Source organism: Triturus cristatus, chromosome 4_1, assembly GCF_964204655.1.
Source record: "Triturus cristatus chromosome 4_1, aTriCri1.1, whole genome shotgun sequence".
In the NCBI taxonomy this organism is placed as follows: Eukaryota; Metazoa; Chordata; class Amphibia; order Caudata; family Salamandridae; genus Triturus; species Triturus cristatus.
Window position 1 is genome coordinate 365,802,941 of NC_140585.1, and position 24,884 is coordinate 365,827,824.

Consider the following 24,884-nt stretch of genomic DNA (forward strand, 5'->3'; position numbering starts at 1 on the left):
CCCTGAAGGGTAATGGACACCCACGTATGTGTTCTGTTATGCCTTCCATGGGTTCGGACCACAACAACACCTGTTGGGCCACCTTTTTGCGTTCTGACACCTGGCATTGGTGTGCCATGTGTGGGTCGGTGAGGTGTTGTGTGCCAGTCGTGCTTGTGGGTGCTTCATGCTGTGTGGTCTGTTGCAGAGGCTGGGTTCGCCTCTAAGTGGCTTGTCTGCCCTGGTCCTGTTTGTGGGTTGCGTGGAATGTCAATGGGCTGTTGTAGGGCGTCAGTGTTGAAGGTGTGGTGGTCGTCTCCGGAATCACTGATGGGTTGCATGGTGTGACCTGCGGGAGGTGTTTGTCGCTCTGCAATGTGAAGGAGAGATGCATGTTGACATTGTGTTGACATTTATGTTGACGCATTGTTCTTGTGGACATGCAGACTGTGTGACAATGTACATCATGACTGTTTGGGTGGTGCTGGCAATTTGAGTTGGGACAGTGGACATTTGGACTACATGACTGATGTGAGGTTGTACCTGTACATATGCATCTCACAGTTTTCTGCTCTGTCCAATGTGGTTGGCCTGTTTCTGCACATGGGCGGACCCAGTTGTGTCCCCTGTTCTGCAGTGTCGGTGTTGCACTTTGTGCCACATCGTCATGGGATGTGCTGTGATTGCTATGTGTGTGTGCTGCAGTGTGCCACGGGGATGGGGGACATGTCCCTGGGTCTTTGTGGTTGTGCAGTGTGCTACACATCGTTGCGCATGTGTGCCATTGTGCCCATCTCCCCCCGTCCCCCCAGTCCCTTTTAGATCCTCACCCTGTTGTTGTTGTGTCAGGTCCTATTGAGCTGTGTCCGGACTCCCGACTCCTTGCACCGTCTCCACACTGATGAGTGGCCTCCATTTCCTCCAGCTCCTCCTGTGGTGCAGGACTCCCACCTTCTGTCGCTGCTGCTGCCTTCCTGTTGGCAGCGGGTTTGTGCCTGGTTTAGGTTTCCACATCATGCCAGCGCCTCTTGGCCTCCTCCATTGGCCTCCTCGACACTCCGTCTGCAGTCAGGATAGTCTGCTTGTGGGTCAGTTGCTGGTAGTGTTCTGTCGCCTCTGTGACGTTGGTCTTGTTTTCTGCACCCTGTCTTCCTCTCCCACTTCTCCTTGGCCTTCACCGGCCCCGTTGTTCCTTGCTGGTGGTCTGTGGAGGTTGTGGAGTTCGCTTTAGCCTCAGTGCTGGGTCAGGTTGCATCCACGTTGCTACTTCCTTTGGCTTGTTTCTGGTGTGTTGTTTCTGTGGTTTTTATGGTGCATTTTCCCGTTAGACGCGTGGGATTTGCAGGCCTGTGGCTGGTTTTCGCTACTTTTTGTACAGTGATTGTCCTCATCGCATGATTTTTTGCATTCGCGTTTCGCATTTTGCGGCGTGGTGTTGATTTTTGCGCGGCCATTTGACGTGTTATCTGGTGACTACCGCTGCGTTGTGTATACTTGGTTGGCACGGCGTAATTTTCCCGCAATAGGCTGCGATGTTGAGAGTTGCTTTAAGCTACTCCTGCGGTATTTATCACACATTCTTGTGAATATACCCCCTAGTGCGTTAACACATGAATGATGTGAGATTTGTTCTGATCTGTGAGAAGGTTTGAGATAGATTTAATTGAACAAACACACAATTCTACAGCTGAGGGTGCATGACAGAGCAGAAGCCACACACTCCAGATGGATGCACACTAGTCTCTGAGTGATGCATAACATGGCAGACTGACACTCACAGTTTGGTTTATTGTGGCGAATGTTACCCATAACATAAGCTATATACAGGGAACTCCACTGGAACCCCCCGGGAGGAAATAGCCACAGTTTTGATATGAGCTGCAGCTGATCTTTCACCACACCAAAAGATGATTACACAAAGGTAAATACTTTTCAGGTAGCTTGACGTGTGCAGCAAAGTTCACAGAACTTATATGAGGATTGTTTTTAACAGACGAACCAAACATCAATACAAAATAGAAAATAAAGAACCTAAAAGTGCATTCTGCATTTAAGTAACGAGGAAAATTATAATAAAATTAAAATAAGACTGAAGAACATCCAGGTGCTGACATTTTATGTATTTAAAAAGGCAAACATCCAATTGAAAAGATATTTAAAATGTTTGGTTTTAATAGAAATGGAAACTGGAAAAGAAGCCACATTTGTCCAAAGATCAGAAATGAGAAGGGTAGCGAAGGTATGACTGATGTTAATGGTTGGCGCCTCAGTCAAGAATTTGATCTATTTTTGGAACAAGAGATAGCCAACTGGGGATGACCTGGAAATTAATTTGAGCAGGGTACCCACCTAGCTTGATATAAAAAGTGGAATGACTTGGTGAACAACAGATTATGATTTGTATACCTATTTCTGTTGCCCTTTAAAAAATCCCAATATAATTAATATTTTTCCCTATGAGACATGAGTCCTACAGCAGAGCTGTTAGACTTTCTAAGCTGTATGATATTATGTTTGAATTGTGTGGAAAGATATTCGGCCATGCCACATTTCCATAGCTGCCGCAGATGCAATAGACAGGGCTGCCTGTTATTTTACTGTTTGCTCCTTACAATGTCTGGTTATTAATATTTCATTATTGTGCTGTGCTATCCTGAAATCCTAATAACCACCCATGGCAGTCAGACAGGAGCAAGAGCTGCAATGGGAGAACAAGGGGGTGCTGTTTTAGCAGAGCACATGTAGCTGAGGCTTGTTTAACAAGCCCTAGTCCACAGCATGAGCCATCATTCCAGTGGATCAGAAAGAAAGAGCAGGGGACTCACACTATGCAGGAAGCATTTATTTTCACTTTGACTTACCCAAATAGTGCTTGTGCATGAAGTATAAGACCTCGCTTTGATATCAGACTAAGGGGCCAATTACGATCTCTTCCGGAAAGCATTCTGACCAATTCGGGTCCGGAATGCTTTCCGAATGACTTGGATCCGGGGAGTCAGGATTGAGCGATTTTGATGCATCCGGATGATTCCGGATACAATATGGTCAGATTGCCATTTACTTCAATGGGAGTCTGTGTTCCGAACGAGAACACAGTCTCCCATGACATATGGGGTGGTTGGGGAAAACTTTGCACCCTGTGGTGCCTGCCACACTGTGCATGCATGGGTAGGGGGGACCCTTGAGTACTCCTATGAACCCGATTCAGAGATCCCCGGATGAAGAGGGGCTGCTACGACACCCCCAAGCTCAGATTCCAACAGCCTATTCGTCTCGGAACAACCGATTCGAAAAGGCTGTCAGAATCTGACATCCTAATCGCTCGGCTGGAAACGCGCTCTGTAGACCGCTACGATTCGATTCTGAACGACTCAGTTACTCCCAATGCCTTTCGGAACGAGTTGGACAGTTCAAATGCTTCCCAGCCATCGTAATATCTCATTGCGAAACGTGTCCGAGTCGGTCCAAAAGGCGGGTTCCGAATCGGATTCAGACAAATCTAATACCGTTCGGAGCCATTCTGGACGACATCATAATCGACCCCTAAATTGGGATAGAGTGAACGATCTTAAAGATACGAGTAGATTAATGACAGTGTTATGTTTGTAGCATCTGCCTCTACCTCTGCAACTTAAAGGATTAAAAGGAATTTGGGTGATGCACATTTGGAAGCTGGTGATGTTCAATTTGCTATGATATTGTGTTTATTGTGGGGTTTCACTAGCTTCAGGGCAGTCACTCACAAAGGTCCTGATTCAAGCCTTATCTCCATTCTAGATCCCTGAGAAATAATAATCTCAAATTGCTTCAAGTTCCGCACCTACACAAAGCCAGAAGATGTGGTACATCCTTTATCTACCTTGCCTCTAAACTGTGGAACTCATTGCCACTGAGCTTGTGTGTGCTCTGTCTCGGAATTCATTTTCAGACATAGCCTCAAAACCCTGCTTTTTGACACCTGTCTAGCTGGGATCTAGACGGGCAGTTTCTTCCTCCACTCCTGCAGAGTTCTAGGCTAGTGCCGGGACACCTTCTTAAAAGCAGCTGTGCACTCTACAAATGCCATGAATTGAACTCAATTTTCTAACTTGTCTCCTTTATCTATGAACAAATGAATGATTTTTAATGATAAATAATACACTGACAATCTAGTACAGTCCCCTGCATAGAAATCTGACATGAGAAAATGACCAGACATTAGTAATTAGTTTCTTGCAATGTGAAGCTACTCAGTATGAATGGGAGCATGCATTCATTATGATGTAATAAAGTGGCTTAACTAGGTTCACATATGTATTGAACTACAATAGCTCATTGACACATTCCACAATTTATTTCCATTCATCGAATAAGTAAGTAATTTACACGTATGCGTTTGTTCTCCCAGGGCCTATATGGAATTTGGCAGAGTCAAAAATACAAGCCTGTCCATTCCTTTGTATGCTCATGAAGGAGTTCCATAACTGAGTTGAAGTAGTATTTGAATTATGCAACCTACTCACCTGTATGAGTTTGTTCCTCAAATGAAGAGCATTGACAGGGCTTCCTACTGTGAAAGGATGAACAGTGTTAGTGTTGCCTCTGTGAACGTATTAGCTTTTGCTCACTGAATCCCCCAGTGACCTGTACTGTCTGCTTATGACTGACTACTTTCTCTGTCATCTCTCTGTATACCGTATATGTCTAATGTATCAGTCTCTCGTAGATTGTCAGCAGCCTGCTGCCTCCGTACCGCCACACTTCTCACAACTAGCCCGGTGGCCAGACTTCCCGGCCGTCAGGTAATGTTCAGCTGACTCTTCTCTTTACTCTTTTCTGCATGCTAGCTCCATGGTCCTGCCACCAGCATCCACCAATCCCCTTCTACATGCCAGATCCATGGTCCTGCCACCAGCTCCCACCCATCCCGTTCTGCATGCCAGCTCTGTGGTCCTGCCAGCAGCACCCACCCATCCACTTCTGCATGCCAGACCTCCTTGTGACAGCTACCTCTACACACAGACTGCAGGAGAACAGAAGGCTTATGGACATACTGTCTTGGGGTAGGTTACAATGTGTTCAGATGTCAGCAGTTAATGCCACCTCAAACACTTCCAATGATACATTGATTGATTGCACAATACATAAGCCTTAACAGAAATGAGCATATCTTGATAGCATGTTTATCTTATCTCTGCTAGATTTATTTTACAAACACATGTTCAAATAACAGGAGGTAATTTTTTGAAGAATAAGGGCCCCATTACGATGTCAGGCAGAAGGCTATCCAACAGCTTGTCGCGGCAGTCCCCCGACATCTGGGGCAGCAGTCCTACTGCTGTATTATAATACAGGCGGTCCGACCGATGCCTGTGGAGAAATCCGCTCTGCCTCCAACAGGCTCAAGGAGCCTCTAGGGCAGAGGGTGGATCTTAATCGCCAAAATGGAGGTGGTGCCTGCTCAGGCACTGCCATGGGGATTATGATGCACGTTTCCGACAGTCTTTCCTTGGCAGTCTGACTGCCATAGAAAGGCTGTCTAAAACGAACTTTGGGTGCCCCTAGCAAGGTCCCCATGTGCCCGCTGCCTCCGCCATGAGGCCTGGGGGGGGGTACCTGTGGTGCCTACCACACGGTGCATGGATGTTTAAAAAGTATAATTTTCCTATTGCGGCTTGTGCTGCAACCCGCAGCACATGCCGCAATAAGAAATATACACTTTTGGACTTCTGTGAAGGCGGTCGCATCATAATTTAGGAGTGGGACCACTTACTCCTTGTTGGGCAGTCCCATCTCCAACAGGATGCCTGTCGGACATTCGTCCGAATGGCATCGTAATGGGGCCTAAGAAACAGATAATTGGGGTGTTTATAATTGTCGTCACCATGTTAAACGGAGCCTGTTGCCTACTGAGTTTAATGCCTTATTAACAAAGTCAGCTTTTAATTTACTACACTAGCGCCTAAAAATTCTAATAGATCTTCTTTTCTTTATTTTACTTTATTTTTATAGATATCACTCAATACTTCTTCCATATAGAATTATATTGTGCAAAGTTAAGTGTACCATTTTTGACAGACAGGATATCCCCATAAAAATGTCCATGTTTGGTGTCTCTTAGGGTACTTAACCTCTTAAAGCAACATATTCACTTCAGTGGAAAAGTCCTACTACCTCTTTTCTACATTTAATATCTTAAAGAAAAGCAAATACAAAAACCAAACATTGCCTGTATAAAATGTACATTCCCATCTCATGAACAACCAAAGAAGCAGGTGGAAGTAGTAACATCAACAGTTAACTTTTCACCTCTGCACCTTGTCAACCCACATAATCTGCTCATCATACTCTTGTGCCTCTATCCTGAATTCTGGCCCTCCTCTTTCTCCGCTTTCCATTCACCTTTCCATTTACTCCTGCTTGCCTTCCCCCTTGTTGAACTGCCTGACACCAGGTTGATTTATATTTATGTATGTATGTCCTTCTGTAACATAACCAATTTCTAATTTCTAATAATTACATTATTTGTTCTTATATGAGAACACATTTTCTGTTTAGTGTAGGGAGCAGATCAACATTGTGATGGAAAATCTGTGCATATAGAAAATCAAAACTGCAATAACCTCAGTTGATAATTGTACAAGGACACTATTTAATGCATAATATCAATCAAAATATTTGTCCGCTTCCTTATTGTAAAACATGATGTGATTGAAACAATATGGTAAGCCTTGAATGCAGGTGTGAAGTGACATGTTCATGGACCTTATAAACTCCCTTGTGTCCCAATCTCTTTCTCCTCTGCTTTTACATTAAAGCCCTCTGCCAACAGGCCCTCCTTGTTTCTGGGTCTCAGAGGGTGATTATGTTTCTATCCAATAGAGCATTAGACAGGGGTGTATCTTCATCTCAATGATGGAGGGGGAGGATTGACCTTCGGACTTTTCAATAATCACGCTAGCTATCTAGTTAAGACATTATATGACCTGCATTATTGAGGGGGGCTTAGGAGGCAGTGGAGAGGGAGAGGAGTGTGGATTGTTGGGGTGGAGAGAGAGAGACAGTTTTTATATGTGTGTGTATTTTAAAATCCAAGTGAAATCTGACAAAGACCTCACCGTAACTGACTTAGATCAACTGTACCCAATGATTTACCACAGAATGCAGTTATTAGAGGGCATAACACTACAAAGACCCCCCTTAAATCTACATTCCCGATGCCATTATAAGTGTAGAATGTGTGTGTGTGTGTGTGTGTTTTTATATATGTATATATACATATGTATCCCTGGATAGTTATTACCAAGCTTTGGTAGGAAATAAAAATGTTTAAAAACCTTAGAAATTAATTGAAAACCCCTAAGGTTACAGGGACGTTATAGTTAAGAAATATAATTTCTTTTAAACTAATAAATTAATTGAAAAACCATAAGGTTACAGAGACATTATAGTTAGGAAATAGAATTTTAAATAAACTTAGAATTTCCCTGAAAATCAAACAAAGGTTATAGTGAAGTTATAGTTAGGATCACATTTCACTTGCACAAAACCATTGAAATTCAGCGGTTATAGTTACTTGAGCTAACTATAACTTATGTCTGCTTATGACCGCACATATTATATCACTCATAACATCATCCAGTGCATGTAAGTGTTTTGTAAATGTTTCTGACACTAAAAAATATATAGTAACCTACTATATATAAGTTAAATTACTATTCTTTCTGTACTACTAATGAGTGATAGTATTTCTAACATATGACATCTGAGCACCTGTGAGACTGTCTGAATCTGTGTGTGAGTGACTATATGGGTGTGTGACTAGGTGTGTGAGTGTGTGCATGGGTGAATAAGTGGTTGTGTGAGTTTCTGTGTGGATGAGTGAGTGGGTGTGTGTGTAGCTGTATGGGTGAGTGAGTAGGTGTATAAGTAGCTGTATGGGTGAGTGAGTGGGTGTGTGAGAGGTTGTATGAGTGGATGAGTGGCTATGTAAGTGGTTCTATGGGTAGGTGAGTGCATGTGTGAGTGGCTAAATCATTAAGTGAATGGCTGTCTGAGTGGCTCTATAAGTGAGTGGGTGGATGTTTAAGTATCTATATGGGTGAGTGAGTGGCACTATGATTGGCTGTATAGGTGTTTAGCTGTTTGAGAATCAGTGTCTGTGTTAATGTTTGTATAGGTGAGTATGCGGGTGTGTACATGGTTGTATAGATGTGTGAATGGGTATGTAAATATTTGTGTGGCTGTGTGAGTGGGTGTATGAACAGTTGTATGGGTGAGTGTATGGCTGTGTTCAGAGGTTATAATCCAAAACAAGAAGGAACAAAGGCTATTTAAGACAGGTCCAGCATACGTAGCCGGGTCACAAATCTAAAAATACAAAGGTATGCTGTTCCTCAAAAGGCTTTTAATGATATAAGAGATGTATGAGTCTGCAAGGTCAGGAGGAGATTCCTCCTTAAGGAAAAAGACCCTCACACATCCGGCAGACTAGCTGTCATATTTCGTCAGCGTGTGGCCCAGATGTCATGTTTCATCATTAGGTATGCTCCAAATCGGGGCGGCGCTGCAATCCCCGATTGGCGACCTTTGTGGCGCCTTTTAGTGGAGATCTTTATTCCTTTAACTGCCGGTAGGTGAAGTGCAGGTGAGGGCCCTAAAGTGAAGTGTGTGTTGGAGAAAGTGTGTTAAAAATAAGTAGTGGAGATCCTTAATAACAGAGTTTAATGAGGGAGGTCCCACTCTTAATTAAAAACAATAATGTGCGTAATCCTACAGTAAAGGTGTCTGTTTTACGCTATAGTGATTAATGGTCAACATGTTTCTTGCATAGGTTGATGTAACCGCAATTCTTCAGGACCAGAAAGTTCACACACTTATTGGTAGTGGTAGCAACTGATAAAGCACTTACCACTGATACAGCACCCTAATAAGTGGTTGCTTATAAGGATAAGGTAAAAACGCCTGTAAAAAGAGATACAAGGAGACAAACATACAAATCAAAAACATCTTACTACCACAATCTTAGTAAAATCGCCTTATTTGCTGCAACGAAATGGTGTCATGCAGTACTCGTAACGTTCAATCGTATAACAAAGGTGTGTCAAACAAACTTGTTAGTGGCTAAAGGAAATAATTCCCATGGTAAGACAAACGCTGCTGCAGAAACTCACACGTGTCTTAGTATTGGAGAAACACCGTGACCACATAACTTATTAAAAAACTTTTTTAAGAAACTTTTCAGACAGCTCAACTCTAAGGTGCAATGTTTCAGGCTCCAACGAGTAGGCGCTGGATATCGACACTGAGTAGTGCAGTGTCCTGTTGGAAAAAGGGAGGGGGGGGAAATGTACTAGCATAGGTCACGTGTATGTATCTACGAACTCGTAAAGTATCATCATATACTCTAAAGTGGCAGCTACCAAAGACTAGTTGTCAAGGTCTTGATCCTGTTCAATGCCCAAGACTATTGATGTATAAAAAGAGAGAGCTCGCCAAAGAGTAAGAGGTAACTTACAACGGTCCGCAATACGGGACGCCTCGAATCCTACCTTGTGTCCACGCCGACTCGGGAGACACAATCAGTCTCTGGCGGGTGGAATACAAAGGGACAGGGAGCCAATCGACGGCGAGAACCAATCAACTCATAGGGTAGAGGAGTGGTGCGCGGAGTGTCCTTCCGGTGGCGCGAGCTCAAGTACTCACTTAACAACATTCTCGTGTCAGAGAGCGTGACACGTCATTCACTGTCGACGAGTGAAGACAAGGAGATAAGCTAGTGCGTAAACTAACTTATTTGGTCGTGGCAGTTCACACGAACCCATCTCCTAGTAACAGCCACATATCAATAAGGTAACGTGACAGACAGAGTAACCAATCAAAGATACAGTTATTAGAGCCAAAAGGGGGCGCTCATGCCCTGCTGGGTGAGGAATACATAAAAAGATGTTCCACGAGTGGTTCAAGGTTTATTAAAAGAGAAAAAATGCCAATCAATTTCCATATACCTTCCAGGAGTAGTGGGCAGGGCCCTACCCACGAACATTCACTGTGGGTGAACTACTGTTATGTATCAACCAGTTATTATACAATCCTCTGGTCCGTATGGTCCGTATTGCGGACCGTTGTAAGTTACCTCTTACTCTTTGGCGAGCTCTCTCTTTTTATACATCAATAGTCTTGGGCATTGAACAGGATCAAGACCTTGACAACTAGTCTTTGGTAGCTGCCACTTTAGAGTATATGATGATACTTTACGAGTTCGTAGATACATACACGTGACCTATGCTAGTACATGTTTCCCCTCCCTTTTTCCAACAGGACACTGCACTACTCAGTGTCGATATCCAGCGCCTACTCGTTGGAGCCTAAAACATTGCACCTTAGGGTGAGTTGAGCTGTCTGAAAAGTTTCTTAAAAAAGTTTTTTAATAAGTTATGTGGTCACGGTGTTTCTCCAATACTAAGACACGTGTGATTTCTGCAGCAGCGTTTGTCTTACCATGGGAATTATTTCCTTTAGCCACTAACAAGTTTGTTTGACACACCTTTGTTATACGATTGAACGTTACGAGTACTGCATGACACCATTTTGTTGCAGCAAATAAGGCGATTTTACTAAGATTGTGGTAGTAAGATGTTTTTGATTTGTATGTTTGTCTCCTTGTATCTCTTTTTACAGGCGTTTTTACCTTATCCTTATAAGTAACCACTTATTAGGGTGCTGTATCAGTGGTAAGTGCTTTATCAGTTGCTACCACTACCAATAAGTGTGTGAACTTTCTGGTCCTGAAGAATTGCGGTTACATCAACCAATGCAAGAAACATGTTGACCATTGATCACTATAGCGTAAAACAGACACCTTTACTGTAGGATTACGCACATTATTGTTTTTAATTAAGAGTGGGACCTCCCTCATTAAACTCTGTTATTAAGGATCTCCACTACTTATTTTTAACACACTTTCTCCAACACACACTTCACTTTAGGGCCCTCACCTGCACTTCACCTACCGGCAGTTAAAGGAATAAAGATCTCCACTAAAAGGCGCCACAAAGGTCGCCGATCGGGGATTGCAGCGCCGCCCCGATTCGGAGCAGACCTAATGATGAAACATGACATCTGGGCCACACGCTGACGAAATATGACAGCTAGTCTGCCGGATGTGTGAGGGTCTTTTTCCTTAAGGAGGAATCTCCTCCTGACCTTGCAGACTCATACATCTCTTATATCATTAAAAGCCTTTTGAGGAACAGCATACCTTTGTATTTTTAGATTTGTGATCAGAGGTTCAAATGATGAGTGAATGGCTGTGTAAGTGATTTTATAGTTGAAGAAGTGGGTGTATGAGTAGCTGAATGAGTGAGTGTGTGGCTTTATGAGTTGTTGTATGGGTGAGTGACTGGTTGTATTAGTAGCAATATGGGTGAGTGCATGAGTGGCTGTGTCAGTGCCCCTATAAGTGAGTGAATGGGTGTATGAGTGGCTCTATGGTTGAGTGAGTAGGTATGTGAGTGGTTGTATGGTCTGTCAATGGGTATGTGAGGAGGGTGAGTAGGTGTATGAAAGGTTGAATGGGTGTGTGAGTGTGTGTGTGAGTTGTTCTGTGGATGATATCATCAGTGAGGTTATAAGCAGTGCATTGCAGGGGCGTAAGTTATAGTTAGCTGAGGTAACCATACCTGCTGAATTTTAATTGTTTTGTATGAGTGAAATGTGAGCCTAACTATAACATCCCTGTAACCTTTGTTTTTCCAGTGAATTTCTAAGGTGTTTTTCACTCTATTTCCTAACTATAATGTCACTGTAACCTTAGGTTTTTTAGTGAAGTTCTAAGAAGTGACACATTCCTATTTTTTGTTGTTGCTTCAAGTGACTACATAATGTTTGTTGAAGAGTGAAGACAGTTGCTTCTTTGCATTTCTCCATCCTTACCCTTTTCACTACTACCTTGTTCACTTTTTGTTAAAAAAAGGAAGAAAAAAGTTTTAAAAAACTGTTAAAAATCGGTTCTTTTTAGAACCACCATCTCCTCAAATAAAGAGCTAGCTCTGTGTTTTTAATGTGTCAGTGTCTGTATCAGTGTGAGAGTGGGTGTGTTAGTGTATGCATTATTGAGTGCCTGGGTGTGATAGTGTATGCATCAGTATGTGCCTGGGTGTGTTAGAATATGCATCAGTGTGAGCCTGATTATGTCAGTGTATGCATCAATGTGTGCCTGAGTGCATTGTTGGATGCATTACTGTTTGGCAGGGTGTGTCAATGTCTGCAGTGCTGTATGCCTGGGTGTGTCAGTGTCTACATTGGTAAGTCCCTGGTGTGTCAGTGTGTGCCTGGGTGTGTTATTAGATGCATTAGTGTTTGGCTGTCAGTGTCTGCAATACTGTATGCCCGAATGTGTGAGTGGTTGCATTGGTAAATCTCTGTGTGCGTCAGTGTGTGCCTGGGTGTGTTATTGGATGTATTACTGTTTGGCTGTACATGTCAATGCCTGCATCAGTGTGTACTTTAGTGTGTCATTGTCTGCACTGGTAAGTCCCTGGATGTCAGTGTGTGCATCACTCTGTGCCTGGGTGTGTTATTGGATGCATTAGTGTTTGCCTGGGTGTGTCAGCGTCTGCATTACTGTATGTCTGGGTGTGGCAGTGTCTGCATTGGTAAGTCCCTGGGTGTGTCACTGTGTGAATGAGTGTGTGTCTGGGTGTGTAACTGTCTGCATTGCTCTATGCCTGGGTGTGTCAGTGTCTGCATGGGTAAGTCTCTGGGTGTATCAGTGTGTGTGACAGTGTGTGCCTAGCTGTGTTGTTAGATGCATTAGTGTTTGGCTGGCTGTGCCCGTGTCTGCATTGCTGTATGGCTGGGGGTGTCAGTATCTGCATTGGTAAGTCAATGGGTGCCTAAGTGTGTGCCTGTGAATCTTTTTGGTTGCATTGGTTTTTAGATCGCTGTGTCAGTGTCTGTATTGTTCTATACCTGGGTGTGTCAGTGTCTGCATTGGTAAGTCTCTGGGTGTGTCAGTGTGTGCCTGGGTGTCATATTGGATGCATTAGTATTTGGCTGGGTGTGTCAGTGTCCGCACTGCTGAATGCCCGGGTGTGTCAGTGTCTGCATTGGTAAGTGCCTAGGTGTGTCAATGTTTGTGTCAGTGTGTGCCTGGGTGTGTTATTGGATGTGTTAGTATTTGGTTGGGTGTCTCAGTGTCTGCACTGCTATATGCCTGGGTGTCCCAGTGTCTACACTGTTAAGTTAAGTCTCTGGGTGTGTTATTGGATGCATTAGTATTTGGCTGGGTGTGTCAGTGTCTGAATTCCTATATGCCTGGGTGTGTCAGTGTCTGCATTGTACGCCTCTAGGCGTGTCAGTGTATGCATCATTGTGTGCCTTGTTGTGTTAGTTTATGCATCATTATGTGCCTGGGTGTGTTACCATAAGCATCAGTATGAGACTGGGTTTGTCAGTGTATGTGTCATTGTGTGCCTGGTTGTGTTATTGTATGGACTACTGTCTGGCTGGGTATGTCTGTGTCTGCATTGCTGTATGCCTGGGTGTGTCAATGTCTGTACTGGTATGTCCCTGGGCATGTCAGTGTATGCATCTGTGTTTGCCTGGGTGTTTTAGTGTATGCAAGAATGTGTGCCTGAGTGTGTTAGTCTATACTTGAGTGTATGCCTGGGTATGTTAGTGTATGCATCATTATGTGCCTGGGTGTGTTAGCATATACATCAGTGTGAGCATGGGTATGTCAGTGTCTGCCTGCGTGTGTTATTTGATGCATTACTGTTTGGCTGGGTGTGTATGTGTCTGCACTGCTGTATGCCTGGGTGTATCTGTGTCTTAATTGGTATGTCCCTGGGCGTGTCAGTGAATGTGTCAGTGTATGCCTGGGTGTCTTTCTGGATGCATTAGTGTTCGGATGGGTGTGTTAGTGTCTGCATTGCTGTATGCATGGGTGTGTCAGTGTCCGAATTGGTAAGTCTCTGAGTGTCTCACTGTGTGCATCAGTGTGTGCCTAGGTGTGTTTTTGGATGCAATAGTGTACACCTGGGTGTGTCAGTCTCTGCATTGCCAAGTCTCTGACTCTCTCAGTGTGTATGTCAGTATGTGCCTGGGTGTGTTATTGGATGCATTGATCTTCAGTTGGCTCTGTCAGTGTCTGCATTTCTGGATGTCTGGGTGTATGAGTGTCTGCATTGCTAAGTACCTTAGTGTGTCAGCGTGTAGCTGGGTGTAATATTGGATGCATTACTGTTTAGGTGGTGTGTCAGTGGTTGTATCGGTGTGTAGTTGGGTGTGCCAGTGACTGTTACAGTGTGTGTCTAGGTGTGTCAGTGGCTGTGTCAGTGTGAGCCTGTGTGTGTGAGTACCTCTATCTGTGTGTAGCTGGGTGTGTGAGTTGTTGTGCTGATGTTTTTGTAGGTGTGTTAGTAACTGTAGCAATCTGTCCTTGAGTGTGCATTTTCAAAACCTAAAGTTAAGCAATCACACTGCAAGAAATATTTAGTAAAGTACATTACCTCAATAGATGGTGCCACCGATCTGCATAAAAAGAAAAAACTGGAATATTTATTAGTTTTACAATTAATAGAATTACAAAGGTAGCTTACAATTTCAAGAATGCATAAAGACAGAATTCTATGAAATAACTACTGTAAAGGTATGTATTAATATAAATAAGCATTTGATAATCCCTTTTTTACTGTTCTCAGCTTCTTTACTCATACACGGTAAACAATGTTCTTTTAAGCAGTTATCACTGAACAGATGGGAAAAAAAATCATAAAGACTGTAGAAAAAAAACCAAAACTGCACACAATCTCATTCCAATTAAGGATCACTGAGCATTGTACTCATCACAAATAAACAAATAAACGTAACACAACTTATTTAACTATTTACAAATACAGTTTTGTGCACAACTACGTTAAACACATGCTTGTATATTTTTTCACCAGTACAAAAGAAAGTGCTGTTTGGTAACATTTTAGAATACCTTCAGGAGAAAAGATTACAGCTAAATATGTGCAGTGTAACATTTGCTGCATACAGTTACCCAGCAGCATTGCCAAGAAGTATTCACATGGGATAAGTTCCAATTGGAAGCACTTAAAAACAATTCATGAAAGGGTGTACAACTGAATAATACATGAGAAACTAGGTGCAGAAGAATATTCCACCTCCAGAGCACCCTTGGGAGAACGTTCATCAGCTGCAGTTGTCACGAATATTAGCAGCTTGTGAAGATTTGAGGGAGATGGTTACTCACTATTTGGAATGCCACAAGTTTGCCGCTATAAAAACATGTAATAAACATAAGCAAACACCCACCTCCAATTTCAAATGCAGTATAGAAATTCCTCTTGCTCCTTTCCTGCTTACTGCATTTTTAGCAAATATACTCATCTGATCAGCCTTCTATTTTCCCTTCTAGTAAACTACCTAGAAGCTACACAGTTTCTTTCACCTTTCTTACTCTCACTATTTTTTTCTAAATATACTTGTATGTACTACATACCTGTAAAAGCTCTTTGCTGTTCTCTCAGTTTTTATCTCTATATCTGCTAACATTTGTTTTCGTTTGAAATCTCCAGTGAGAACTCCTATAGACCAGCTCAGTGCGGCCCCATATAACTACACAGCGAGGTTCGCGGATATACATGGAGGGCCGTGCATGCCCCCACAACAGCCCTGCGGATTGCACATGTGGCCAAAAAGATAATTTTTCTGCCATTTTACTGTCCAGTACACTGGTTTACCCCTCATTTTTCACATACATAAGGGGTCAGGAAAGCTCTCACCTGACCTCTTCACTCACTACACATGCAACTTTTCAGCCCCGGGGACTGTACCGATAAAGAAAACAGTGGCAGCTTGCCAATCAGAATCCTACTATGGAGCACAGGTCTGCGGATTCTCTCAGCAAGCAAACCCGCAGAGGGTCCTGAGATATACAATTTTGGATTTTGGTTAATATCTCTAAACCTACTGAACAGATTTACACTAAATAACAAAACGCAAGTTTTCTGGACCAAGAGCTACCATTGTGCTAAATTTTGTGTAATTCCGTTCAGCAGTTCGGGTTGCAATTGCATTCAAAATCTCTATGGGAATTAACATGGGAAAAATGCATTTTGTGACATTTTTGCATTTTGTGACACCCCCTTTTTCTCGGCATCCGCTTGACGGATCACCCCAAAAGTTTCAACACAACAGCTGAACCGAGCATCGTCCTAATTTTTAAAATTTTATGAAGATTCGTCAAACGGCGCCAAAGTTATTGGCAAAACAAAAAATTATGTTCTTATGGAGACTAGGTCCTAACTATAGCTACCTACTGGCGACTGTCAATAGGTTATATATATAGTTATATTTTTTACTTACTGACTTCATTGGGTTGGAGATATTGGGAGCTTGAAGATACACCATCTGAAGTTCACATGAAGATCTCATAAAACGTGTTTGGGTCACACTCACTACATAGTTTTTGGGCCCTCAACCATAAAGGAATACTTTCAATGTTTAGATCAGAAAACTGATGGCCAACAAACCTTCCCTTAATTATATATACAGAAAGGATTATCCTGTGATGTACAATCAGTCCTGCTAGAGAAACAACGGGTTATTTTTCAAGCCACTTTAGACCCAAACATGTTTAACATGTTTAACCACACACAAAACATATAACTCATACTCTGACCTAGTAAAAAACATATGTCAGAAAATGGTTAGCATTATCACAATTATATTGGTAATCATGAACATAATAAAAGTAGTCAAATGATGAGACCAACATGTAAATATTTCCTCTATTTCCTAGCTATAACAGCATGTAACTAAGTTCATAAGTACAAATGAGAAAGAGACTTACATACCTCGACTAATGTGGGTACAACCTTTGGTTTGCTCTGCCTACATGCAAAGCCATATTCAGCAAACAATGGGGTGACCCTGTGTCCCTCAGAACCTGGGTATAGTTATGCAAAAAAACAATGGTTCTGTCACATGTAACCAACTATTTCTTATATACACAATTCAATTTAAACAAGTTATTCTCTGCACAAGTTTAATGTTAAAGCGTTTTAGGGAACACACCGAAAATCAAACAAAACCACAAAGAAATCAGGCTTGCAGGGTATTAAGATAGTTTATATAAATTGCATCATTTATATATACCCACACATAAAGATACGAGGCTGTCAGCAAGGTGAAGTTTGAAGTGAATTGTGATCAAGTGACATATGGTGCTCAGTGATACAGTTAAGTGCGTAATATGTACAAGGTGATTAAAATATGTACAGGGATGGAGGAGGCCAGGGTAAAACGGAGAACACAATGACCCTGCTTCTTTATCCAATTTTAATATTTTTGCAAGCAAGGCCTTGATCTGGACCGGGAGGTATCGTCGACGTTTCAACCCAATATATGCAATAATGTATAGTCAAAGCGGGTCTTCATCAGGACTGTGGTGGGGGAGAGGGATGACAGCCTAACAGAAACCAGAGTGAATCCTGGTTAAGCTCAAGTCTGTGTTGTTTATGGCTCCATCATGTTAATTTCCATATCAATTATACAATCAGGGAAGTGGGATTACTGTCCGCTTTCCACGGTTTCCAAACAGCGCGCACTCGAAGTGAGGTAGTGATTACAAGTTCACTTCTGTAGAATTATCTTAAGGGCCAAGTCTGGGGTTTAGACGCGACGGCAGCCATCTGATGGATTGCGGCTGCTCGGAAGGATTCACAACTGCTGTTATGTCTAAACCCACAGGGTCAGACTGATTTGATTTGCATATGGCCATGTCTGAACTGGGGTGGCGGAGTGAGCTAAAGAATGATGATGGATTAAACCCAGATCAGTTGACTGGGGGTGAGTGCTTGCAATGTTCAACACTCCGTCCATCATCCGCTTTGGTTTTGCTTTGTTCGCCCTAAGTTGGCAGGGTATGCCCAAACGTGGGACCCTTGCTCACTTTGCCACTGGATTCAAGCTAGCCTGGCTGGTGACGGCTGATTAGCCAGAAACCGGTCCCAGGATGCTTGTTTCCGGTCCAAGGAAGACATGGCTTGGCAGTTCGGGCTGCACTGTTCCCATGAGGCACAGGGTCAGACTGATTTGCATATGACCATGTCTGAACTGGGGTGGCAGAGTGAGCTAAAGAATGATGATGGATTAAACCCAGATCAGTTGACTGGGGGTGAGTGCTTGCAATATTCAACACTCCGTCCATTATCCCCTTTGGTTTTGCTTTGTTCGCCCTAAGTTGGCAGGGTATGCCCAGACGTGGGTCCCTGGCTCACTTTGCCACTGGATTGAAGCTAGCCTGGCTGATGATGGCTGATTTGCCAGAAACCGGTCCCAAGATGCTTGTTTCCGGTCCAGGGAAGACATGGCTTGGCAGTTCGGGCTGGACTGTTCCCATGAGGCACAGGGTCAGACTGATTTGCATATGACCATGTCTGAACTGGGGTGGCAGAGTGAGCTTAAGAATGATGATGGATTAAACCCAGATCAGTTGACTGGGGGTGAGTGCTTGCAATGTTCTCCACTCCGTCCATCATCCCCGTTGGTTTTGCTTTGTTCGCCCTAGGTTGGCAGAGTATGCCCAGACGTGGGTCCCTTGCTCACTTTGTCACTGGATTCAAGCTAGCCTGGCTGACGACAGCTGATTAGCCAGCAACCGGTCCCAGGATGCTAGTTTCCGGTCCAGGGAAGACCTGGCTTGGCAGTTCGGGCTGGACTGTTCCCATGAGGCACAGAGTCAGACTGATTATTTGCATATGGCCATGTCTGAACTGGGGTGGCGGGGTAAGCTAAAGAATGATGATGGATTAAACCCAGATCAGTTGACTGGGGGTGAGTGCTTGCAATGTTCAACACTCCGTCCATCATCCCCTTTGGTTTTGCTTTATTTGCCCTAAGTTGGCAGGGTATGCCCAGACATGGGTCCCTTGCTCACTTTGCCACTAGATTCAAGCTCAATTGGCTGATGACAGCTGATTAGCCAGAAACCAGTCCCAGGATGCTTGTTTCCGGTCCAGGGAAGACATGGCTTGGCAATTTGGGCTGGACTGTTCCCATGAGGCACAGGGTCAGACTGATTTGCATATGGCCATGTCTGAACTGGAGTGGCGGAGTGAGCTAAAGAATTATGATGGATTAAACCCAGATCAGTTGACTGGGGGTGAGTGCTTGCAATGTTCAACACTCCGCCCATCATCCCCTTTGGTTTTGGCCTCAGAAACATGGCATAGTTTGTGATTGATATCTTATTGCACGAACTGTGATACGTGAAGATCTAACAATTATTACTTGTGTGTATAAGTCTAACGGTGAGTGTGAGATGGGTTGCGCCAAGAATGACATGTTCAGCATGTTGTATGTGAACTATCTCTATGTTGCAAAACCAATAAAAAGAGTTGGAAAAAAATAATCCACACCACTTGCTCCTCCTGACCAGTCCAAATTCACTGGGTGCAGTTGATGGCACTTCGCATATTGTTTCCTTCAGGTCATAACATTTTCTCAGAGGCTATGTCCATTTACCATCATTGTACCACCTAAATGAACAGCCAGGCCTCTCTTTTCATCCTATTTGCAGTGATCCCAGCCTGTGAACACCACCCACCAGTAATAGAGTTTTAAGCTGTCCTCTACTCAATTGGTTGTGCTTTCTATCCACATGTGAACAACTTCAAGATTTTCTGTACCTAGGTCTTGTTGGGGTGTGTCATCTAAGCACAGTTCAATAGAGTACCAGTGTCCAAAATGGATGCCCTCCACAGATCGCAACAAGGGGCACCTTATTTTTTTAGCACAGTCCCTTCAACTTAAAGGGTCTATGTAAGCTATCCAACCTCTTGCATTCAAGTCTTTTTTTTACCAATAAACGCCCTGCTGTCAATCGGTATTAGGTGTATCTTATTTGATGTTAAGCTACCATATTTGATAATTAATCACTAAGGGCCTGATTGCAATTCCAGTCGGACAACATTCTGTGGCCCTGTCGGATGTGGTCAGACGGCCAAAGGTCTCGTCGGAAGCAGTCAGTCCAACCGCCGGATTACGATGCTTCCAGCATGTACTCCGACCGACGGCTGACAGTCAGCAGACTCCTACAGCCTTCCTCTAACCATTGAGTTGGCGGTCAGAGAGGATGAGCAGCCATAGGGCAGCACAGGGAGATCTGACTGCCGTCCTGATTATGATGTAGGTTTCCGTGGCGGTCCAACCATCTGCCTCGAGCCGTTGCAAAAGAAGGAAAAGAGGTGAATGCTCTGCCGATTGCCCTTCTACCTGGCCGACTCCGGCATGGATCCCTTCCTCCAGGTGCCCCCTACACCTCAGCAGCTGCACCCTGAAGTGGACGGTCCTGTGGATGGTGGAATCCAGGGAAGTCCTCATGTGGCATGTATTACCATTGACTGAACTGTGCACATCTCGCCACACTCATGCAATGGGCTACATGGTGCACAAGACATGTAGCAACATGTGTCATGCATGTGTATACAACTGCACATGTTTCCTGTGGAGTTGTACCCACTTGCAGCGATATATCCGTGGAACGGGGCACCGCTGACGATGAGACCTCTGCGGTAGCAACAGTTGCATTGTAATACGGCGGGTGGAGTTTTCCCGGCCTAGGCAGTCTGAATTTTGCTGCGGTCAGACAGGCAGTCTGCCCTGCATTGTAATCAGGCCCTTAATGCAATTTAAAGATAACATTTAATAAATAAAAGGTGTAATCTTTTATGAGTTTGAGTTACAATGTCTTATGCAAGTCTGTGAGAACCTGAGGTAGTCTGTAATACAGTAGTGGAGGTTTTACACAAAGTAGTTATTAAAAGGGCTATATTCATATCTTACACACAGGTCCTGATATAATTGATAATTACTAATGATCACATCAATTCCCCAATGAAGCCTCAACCTCCTAATGACACTCTACTTATTGACCGTCCTTCCTGAAGCTAGACTGTATTTGTCACCCCTCGTCCGTACTTTTACTCATTTTTGCTGTTCCCCCGCATTTTTATAAACATATATGTCTATTTTTCTGATGTACAGTGCTCTGATTCCCGAACGGGTCACTTGTACATTTTGTTTGCCTCCATGTTGTACAGCACTCTGATACCCAAAAGGCTCATGTTTGCGCTTTATAAAACTCAATAAATAAAATAAAATGTAACAATTATCGATCTTTCTGTCCTAGAACACAGAGCCTTTTCTTGCCTAGAAGGATCAAACCATTCTCAAATCTCTACATTTGAACAACAGAACTCAACCACAGACACTCTCTGCATGAGAAAGTTTAAAATATATAACTTCATTTTATGACTCAATCAATACTGCTCTATGACCTGAGATCAGGGCTCAAAAGCTTGCAAGCATGTTTAGGTGGTAGCATGTTTTCTTTTCTTACTATTTTATTTTTATGGCATATGCTTGCAATAAAAAAATCACAAAATAACCATTGGACCTGTTTGCCAAGTCTAAACCTACTGGCTTTGTCAGTGCTTTTTTTCTGAGATCACTGCTTTCCTGCTACCAATTCTGAATTTTCTTTTTGGCCATTCGGTTATCTAATGCCATCAGCTTATCTGCTGGATTGGCTGCACATTATACACTGGAGCAATGGGAAGAGCTGCAGCTCAGAACAGTTAGTTTGTGAATCATCAAAATGACTGTAACGAAAAGAAACATTTAGCAAACCTTAAAAATAATATCATGAATAACAGGATTAGGATGAAAGCCAAGTATTTGGTGCATCTACCCTTAGCTATCTCCTTGTCCTGTTATGAACATAAGTAGAACAACCCTCAGCGCCCTTAGCAATTCATTTGTTTTGATTAAAGTGAACCAATGTGTCTTGAAGTGAAATAAAATATTAAAAACATTCTATTTGCATACAATGCAAGAATGAGATAATGAATTGAATGTGACAAAATCTGTGACGATTGAGTGCACTTTTTAGATGTAAAATAATCCATCATAGATTCCAATGGAAGCAAATCCTGGCAAAATCATATCACCACCACGCAATAGCAAAACCTTGAGATTAAAATACTCCTCTGGGCTGATCACTGCGTGATTGACAATGTCTCAAGGTAGCGGCTAAAGAGCACTCGCTCACTCAAGAAAGCCAATGGTTTGTAGGGGGCATACATCAAAGCCACTATCCAAGTACTGAATGTAAGAGGCTGGCTTTGTTAGACCTAAATATAATAATCAGCATCCCAATTTCATTAATCTTACAAAATATTAATGAAAGATAATATATACTTAAAACAGCTAGGAATACATATATACAAATTATAACACAGGAAATACGGAAAATAAGAATAATATTATGAAAAACTAAATATGAAATATTAATAGAAAATGAATACAATGTGAATTTAATTATAACAATAAGGATATCGTTAGTATTTATGATACATAAATATATGTTATAGTAATAATAAATAATATTTAAATTATCAATGTAGATGTCATAGATTGACACAGAATTAAATGTCCATTGTCTGTGATTTATGAACTGTCACAGTAAAAAATAGAATGGGATCACTCTTGCACTACTTCACCTTCTCCATAACATCACAAATGACATTATATTACATCACTTATTCCATCGTGAAACAATGTAAGCTCTCAAAGAAGTAAAATACTCTTCAGTTAAGAAACCTTTTAAGAATCACATATGCTAGTGTCCATGACTCATTTTAAGCTATATCTACTTGGAATAATGTAAGATGTTTTTTTTTTTAAGTTTGATTTATTAAAGGATAACAAAAGAAACAAACATCAAGAAAAGTAACAAAATCCATCCTATTGAACAATAAAATTATGAAGTAAAAATAGGAGAACGAAATAGAAATTAGCTGTATACCTATATACAAGAAAAAGAAAGATATTTTTTGGGAGAGCAAAAAGAGGAAAAAGGGAGGAAGAGAAGGGAAAAAGGGCAGAGGGAAGCATACGTTATCAATATAAAATATTCAAAGCAACATATAATTATACAGATAATATAACATTGTAAGCATATCAGTGAATGAAAAGTAAAAGGAACACTGTAATAAACTTTCAATAATTGAGAGGAATCCTTCAAACAGATAAGTATAAAAAGGCCAAACTAGAAAAATTAAGGTGGTTTCCGTACTTCAGCAGGGATGTTTTTAAGGGCAGCAAAAGAGGAGGCAGAGTGAGATAAGTTGTTAAGAGGAGCCATAAAAGATCTCTTTTAATTGCTAGAGAAATGGGGGTAACATAGTTAGTATCTAATCTATGATGAAAACAAACAGCATTCCACCATGCTCTGAAGGTGACCTTATCAGCCTGTTTCCAATTGGAAGTAATTAAATGGAAGGCAATAGCTATTAATAAATCCAAAAGTTTCAAACTTGGTGGTGTTTTAGGCCAATGGGGAGATAGAGTACCTAGAAATATATTAGCAAAGGAAATGGGATTTGGACCCTAAAATTGTTTAACATTTGGGACCAAACTAATTGCCAAAACTGATGGATTGAGGGACACTCAAATAACATATGTTTTAAATCTGCAATGGGACACGGACAGGACCAGCATACAGAGGATGAGTCTGAGGAAAAAGAAGCTAAGGACATTGGAGAAAATAACAATCTGTGATAAATGAAAAAAAGGGTTTGTGTGGTATTTGCAGCACGAGAGGTCTTATGGAGTTTAAACCAAATTGTATCCCAAGTAGCAATTGACCATTCTTGAGAGAAGTCCTTTTCCCACATCTTCTCAGTTTTTGATTTAGGCCTTCCTGATGAGAATAGTAAAGATTTGTAAATTGTAGATGCGGATGGAGAACTTTCTAATGTTGAGAGAATAGATTTAGAAGATATAGGGGAGTCCTAGAAGCAGGTAGATTTTGAAGGAAATGGATGAGGGAAAGATGGAGAGCATTATATTGTGTTCTAAAGGATGATGGTAAAGAAAGTTTAGATTGAAGATCAGAAAAAGAAAGGGGTTCATTATCAGCTATAAGTTGCGAAATCCAGCATAAGCCTTTAGAATGCCATGATTTCCAATATATAGAGCGGTTGCGAATCCGTAAAGATTTATTATGCCAAATAGGCTGGTTCTGGAGGGAGGTAATTGAGGGAGGTGACGAAGATAATAGAGGAGATAAAAGTTTACGAGAGTGAGAGGTGATCGGGAAGCGTAAAGAAGCAGTTTTGTCAGTAAAAGTTAGAATTTCTTGAAAGCCAAATGGGGCAATAAAATCTTTTTCTAATTGTAGCCAAAGAGGAGGGTGTAAGGGGAGATCCGTAGAAATCCATCTATCAGTTTATTTTAGTGAGAAAGCAGAATGATAAGTTTGAAAGTCGGGGAACTTAAGGCTGCCACTAGATCTATCCTTTTTAAGAGAAGATAAAGATATACGCGAAGATTTACCCTTACATAAAAACTTTATCAAAATGGAATCAATTCTTTTGAAATAATATTGAGGGATATGAATAGGAATCATTGAAATAGTGTATAACACCAAAGGGGAAAGCATCATCTTAATAGAGTCTAACCGACCCCACCAAGAGAGAAATAGAGGATGCCATTGATTAATATTATAATTTAATTTTTTAACAATAAAATCGAAATTTACTTTAAGCGTGTTGGCTAACGAAGGTGTGAACCATAAACCAAGGTATTTTATTTTGATGGGCTGCCAGGAAAAACCAGAAGAATCAAAGAGATGCTTTTGACAAAGTAAATTTAAAGGCAGAATTTCACATTTATCAACGTTTAAACGATAACCCGAGATTTTAGAAAAAAAGAGGAAACCTGTTGAAGAAAGGGAATAAGGGACGTGTCAGGATTGGAACAATAGAGAAGAATATCATCAGCATAATCTGACATCTTAATTTGATGAGAACCAGATTGGAAACCTGTAATACAATCATCTTGTTTAA

The 24,884-nt window shown here is 42.0% G+C and overlaps 1 protein-coding gene across 4 annotated transcripts in view; it reads left to right on the forward strand.

Annotated features, from left to right (window-relative positions):
* The window catches only part of BICD1 (BICD cargo adaptor 1), a 726,242-nt gene that overhangs the window by 682,723 nt on the left and 18,635 nt on the right, over positions 1-24,884 (forward strand). Inside the window, exon 8 of one of the 4 annotated variants that reach the window (XM_085652393.1) lies at positions 4,675-4,760. The exons of 1 other annotated variant lie outside the window; for it this stretch is intronic. In XM_085652393.1, the coding sequence (XP_085508519.1) occupies positions 4,675-4,760 (86 nt within the window). Of the gene's footprint in view, positions 1-4,674; positions 4,761-4,805; positions 4,998-24,884 lie in introns of those variants that run through there. 2 more of the 4 variants (XM_085652395.1, XM_085652394.1) reach the window with 2 other exon arrangements.